This window comes from Pecten maximus, unplaced genomic scaffold, assembly GCF_902652985.1.
Source record: "Pecten maximus unplaced genomic scaffold, xPecMax1.1, whole genome shotgun sequence".
Taxonomy (NCBI): Eukaryota; Metazoa; Mollusca; class Bivalvia; order Pectinida; family Pectinidae; genus Pecten; species Pecten maximus.
This window is the reverse complement of record NW_022982165.1, coordinates 1-5412: the sequence shown is the minus strand read 5'-3', so window position 1 is coordinate 5412 and position 5412 is coordinate 1. Positions and strand designations below refer to the sequence as shown.

The 5412-nt window shown below is 36.3% G+C and overlaps 1 protein-coding gene across 1 annotated transcript; it reads right to left on the bottom strand.

Annotated features, from left to right (window-relative positions):
• Positions 1 to 852: 852 nt before the first annotated feature.
• LOC117320407 (torsin-1B-like) lies at positions 853 to 4294 on the bottom strand. Its single transcript, XM_033875008.1, has one exon. It carries the CDS (start codon positions 4287 to 4289, stop codon positions 2895 to 2897), a length of 1395 nt encoding a protein of 464 aa, XP_033730899.1. The 5' UTR covers positions 4290 to 4294; the 3' UTR covers positions 853 to 2894.
• Between the last annotated feature and the right edge of the window lie 1118 nt (positions 4295 to 5412).

Sequence of the window (5412 nt, the reverse complement as noted above, 5' to 3'; positions counted from 1 at the left end):
AAATTTTTGGGCTAGATCGCAAACGGGGAATCATCGGTTTGATGTTCCACTTGGTCTATAGAGTTTTGCATGATCAATTTTGGGACTGATCCGAAAACGACATTTTGAATTTTGACAAAGTTATCGCTATTTCTCAGAAACTTTCACATAAAGTTCACTAGTTCATATCTAATTTAGACATTGATCGGAGAAAAATGACCCACAGGTAACTATCTTGGGTTTTGGAATTTGAAGTTCAGTAAGGATCTTTCTCTAACTTAATAGGTAGGCTCTTTATGGATCAATTAAGGTACATTCTAATCTCGAAAATGGCCCCAGTTACACGTGATCAAATTTGAGACTTATTGAAAAGGAAAATGGCCGACGGGCGGCGGCCATTTTGAATTTTGACAGTTAAAGTCTGTCATAGCTATTTTTAGAATGTTCTTCTGTGGTCTTTCTCTTGCATGTTTTCCCCTTGTTCTCCTCTGTTGCACATTGAATTGTGAGACTGATTTGAAAACTAAATGGTCAAAAAGCAGTAACTTTACAAAATTGTGTATGTGGGTTCCCCTTGGTATCTTGGTGTGCATATTGAATATCTTGAGACTGATAGGAAAACAAAATTGCCGACAGACAGTCATTTTGAATGTTGAAAGATTGCTTTTGTTATTGCTAACAGATTTCTATTTAAAAAATATCAATGATAATTTTGGTTGAGATACATGTACAACCAACCACACTTTACTGGAATATAAAAGGTGAATTAAATTGACTTAAGTAATTATGAAAACTCAAAGATGATTGAATAAGTTTTTTTTTTTTTTTTTCAATATTTAATCCTTTTGATACTTATGACAGCAAGATAATCAAGAATGCAACAAGGAAGTTAAGAAGATTTTGTCACATGACCACAGGTCAAGTGAGGTCATGACCATTGGTGAAAGAATATTTACATTTTTTGCCAAAATATTACATGTGTATAGACATGTTTTATTCAAAAAGACCTATTTCAAGTTTTAAGTTTTTTAAGTCGGCAAATATCTGTATGGGAGTTCATATCCTTACATTCTAATTCAGTCTGGGTAAATCAAATCACACAGGTTAACTTAAAAACAAAGTTAAACTTGGGTCTGGGAAAATCAAATCACACAAGTCAATTCAAGATCTAGTGGACTAACTGAGGTCTAGGTATTAAATCACACAGCTTAGCTCAAGACCACCAGGACAAACTAAGGTCACAGGTTTACACAGAATATATATGCCTTACACATGCAAGTCTAGGCCTTATTCTGAACTAAATCAACTTTTTCATTAACATTATAGTGCTGGCTTTGTTACTGAGATCAGACTGGCATACAATAGTTATCTCCTGCTGATCTGAGCTTAACATGCCGACAATATTGAAGTACCAACAGTTATGATTACAAATAATACTTAAATAATGGAAGCAACAGTTTTTTAATTAAAATACAAAATGCTGAATATTTAGTTTTCCACATCATCTCATTAAACATCAATATATCACTGCATTGAAAACACTCATAAACAGACTTATGAGTATTTTGAAATATTGATTTGATTATAATAGTCATCTGGTTCATACTAATCCTACTTAAATCATTCAATGTCTTTAACCTCTTCAAATTGTCACATGTAAATTAATGTCTATCTGATTCATTTGTTAAATGTATTACATATAATCTAATATCAAACATATCTACATGTGTAAGAGGAGAAAGAGAAAATGTAGCAGCCAGACCGGGGTTCGAACCCGGGACCGCCTAACACTAGCCAGATGCTCTACCAACTGAGCTACCTGGTCGCTGATGATTGACCCAGTACAGTTCCGTTACACATGTATATACATGTATATGAAAGAATGAACACAATATAGCGAATGTTATTTGTGAACAGAACAAAAACAGTATTTAGTTAACTTTTTGTAGCTGCCATACTTGATGATCTACATGTATATTTTAATCCTGTACCTCAACAAATATTTCAATTTGATGGTCAATACAAATTATGAAAAAAATATTGAGACATTTTATCACACTCATGACATACCAAATTCATAACAAAACATAACTACCACCACCACCACAGGGACTTGGCACATAACACCTTAATCCTGTATGTGTACTCTATGTATCATACTAAATAATATAATATATTATTATACTGTGGAGTTGGAAATTCATGCAAAGTCCCTGTGTTTATCTACGAGGAATGTAATACCCATCAGAAACTGGATTGCTTTATACATGTATTACTGTATAACCACGAGAGGAACCAAGACTTCACATTGGACACTTTTAATGAAAAATAGTCCAGATTGTTATAAATAAATTGCCATCCACATGTATAGACCTACATTGTCAGTTCCACATGTGTAGTTCGACTTCGTCAGAGTTGTCGATATGTATGTTGACTTTGTCAGTTGTCCATGTGTATGTCGACTTTGTCAGTTGTCCATATGTAGGTTGACTTTGTCAGTCATCCATATTTATGTCGACTTTGTCAGTCGTCCATATATAGGTCGACTTTGTCAGTCGTCCATATATAGGTCGACTTTGTCAGTCGTCCATATGTAGATCGACTTTGTCAGTCGTCCATATGTAGATCGACTTTGTCAGTCGTCCATATATATGTCGACTTTGTCAGTCGTCCATATGTAGATCCACTTTGTCAGTCGTCCATATGTAGATCGACTTTGTCAGTCGTCCATATATATGTCGACTTTGTCAGTCGTCCATATGTAGATCGACTTTGTCAGTCGTCCATATATATGTCGACTTTGTCAGTCGTCCATATGTAGATCGACTTTGTCAGTCGTCCATATGTAGATCGACTTTGTCAGTCGTCCATATGTAGATCGACTTTGTCAGTCATCCATATGTATGTCGACTTTGTCAGTCGTCCATATGTAGATCCACTTTAGAGGAAACTCTCTTACAGCCTGTTGTAGAGTAACGGTCACCTTTCTCCCCTGGTTGGTTAAATGGAAGCTCCCCCAGAATCTTCTCTATAGTCTCCTTGTTAGGAACCATATTCTTCAGGTATAAATCACGGATGATGCAGCTTTTTACATGTGTCTCTGTGAGAGGCAGGAACGGCACTGTGTGTGTGATAAGTCCCTCCTCAAGGAGAGAAGCATACCAGCTCCCTTCTGTATCACTGGTAAGTGTAGGGATAAACTCCTCTTGTGTAAGATTTTCTCTTTCACGACCATTTTCTAGCTGAGTGAACAGATAATTGTTGATGTCTGACCCTCTGCTGTTACTGAGTAGAATAAACAAGGTCCAGACTCTTGTAGTTAAATTGGAATTCTTGATTTCTGTCAAAGCAGTTTGAAGTCCTTGGATCACGCTGTCTGACGCTTTGTCCATCTCATCAAAAATAAATACATTCATGTTACAGAGTGAAATATTAGCCTTTATCCACTGTGGGATCAGTGCCTGGTATTCCTGGTCCTGAGACCTATGTGGGAAGTGAAGGGGAACAAGGAATGTGTTAACTTTGACTGGTCGAAACATCTGTTTTAGTATTTTTGCAATATGATTTTTGCCTATACCAGACCAGCCATGGAAAGAGACAACAGTCTGGGAGTTATTTAAGGACTTACGGAAATGTACAGACAGGTTCTTTGCCAGTGATAATACTAAATCTGAGGCTATATGCTGACCAAACACATTCTTCTTGAGATGATCCTTTAGTTTTGGAATATCAACAGTTACCTTACACTGCCCTGGTCTAGCACTATTTATAATATGGATAATGATAAACAACACTACCAGAAATGCCATGAAAGCCAGTTTCTGTTTGATACTTATATATGGTTCTGAACGTTTCCTTTCAATTTTTCTGCGACTGTTTTTACGTCTAATGTATGGATCATCTTCCTCCTCTTCCTCTTTGTCCGAGGATTTATGTTTATGATGTCTCTGTGTAATTTTTGATGGTCGTTCATAACGATCACTCAAACTTCTGATTGGTGTTGAATGGTTGTGGATTTGTTCACTCAGAGGAGGTGGCAGTTCTACAGAACTGGGTTGATAGTGTTGAGGTGTAGTTGAGGAATATCTCTTAGAGTAATCTACCCTTGAGTTAGACTGCAGGGCAGACATAGACAAACGTTTGGGAGTTCTGCTAGTCAAGAACTGACGATCCTCAGACCTTGATTGCTGTTTGATGGGAAAGGACTGTCGACGTGGAATAATTCTACTGGCAGAATTTCTTTGTAATCTAGATGGACTTCCCAAAGAGAAAGACTCTCCTGAAATATCCATGGGTTCTTCTTCATCCATACTTAATTACTCTGCAAGTAAAGGAAAGGAATGATAAGACATTGTCCTGTCAAATTTCTACACCTTCAAATTGCAACCGTCAAATCTCAACCAATCCTGTCCATTTTTTTTTTTTTTTGCTTTACCATATTACTTACCAGAAAACAGAAAACATGAAGCTTTTGTTATGTATTATCCTGAAATTGTTCATATTATAATACTCAGAACTTAGACTAAGGTCCATTGTCGAAAAGTAATTGCATTGTTCCCATTTTGGTGTGCTGTATTAAAATATTGTCTTTAGTCTTGTTTCAAGTACACTAACAGAATTGAACTGGGATGATTTGATATGATTAGAGCATCTGTCTTAAGTTTGGAGGTCTCATGGTCAAGTCTCAGTCTGATTGTTGCATTTTTGCCCCTCATGTTACATTTGGTGCCCAACGGTAATTCTCTCAAAGGTGGAATAGGGTCTCATATGTGGCTTCAGGGTTGAAGACTTTGTCAGATGGAGAAATGTAGTGGAACTTGACTGGCCTGAACGTTGGTAGCTTATATGATTTAAGTGTCCCCCTAGAGATTTGAGGTACTGTATTTGAGGCCCTGTCTGGCAATACACATTTTGCTGCTGCAGTAACAGTTACACATCTGTATGTTATATATAAGAACTACCCTAACTTAGGTTGTATTTCAATAGTAATGTGTTTGGTAGGTCAAATTTCCTCTAACTATCCATCATCGATTGATAGAAGATGGTAAATATGGTGGCTTGGTGGCAAGGGAGGGACAAATACAAAAGGTTGATAGTCAGTCAAACCATTTAGACTACATGTTGCCAAGTATTTCAACATATATATTCAATTTATACAGGTAGATAATACAGATATTCTTAATTTACAATATGCTGATGATACCGGATTGTTGCTTGATGGTTCAGAAAAATCTTTAAAGGAATCTATTAATGAGCTAGACAATTTTTCTAAGATATCGGGGCTCAATATTAACACAGATAAAACACATGTTATTTGGTTTGGAAGCAAAAAATATAGTCAGGAAACTTTTTTGCCACAATTAGACTTACAGTGGGGTCATCAATATTGACCCTAACAATGACAAAAATAGTCAACATTTTTTGTTTGACTAG

Bases quoted from the DNA above. Each gene is read 5' to 3' on its own strand.
- LOC117320407 (XM_033875008.1), bottom strand. From the start codon at position 4,289: ATGGATGAAGAAGAACCCATGGATATTTCAGGAGAGTCTTTCTCTTTG.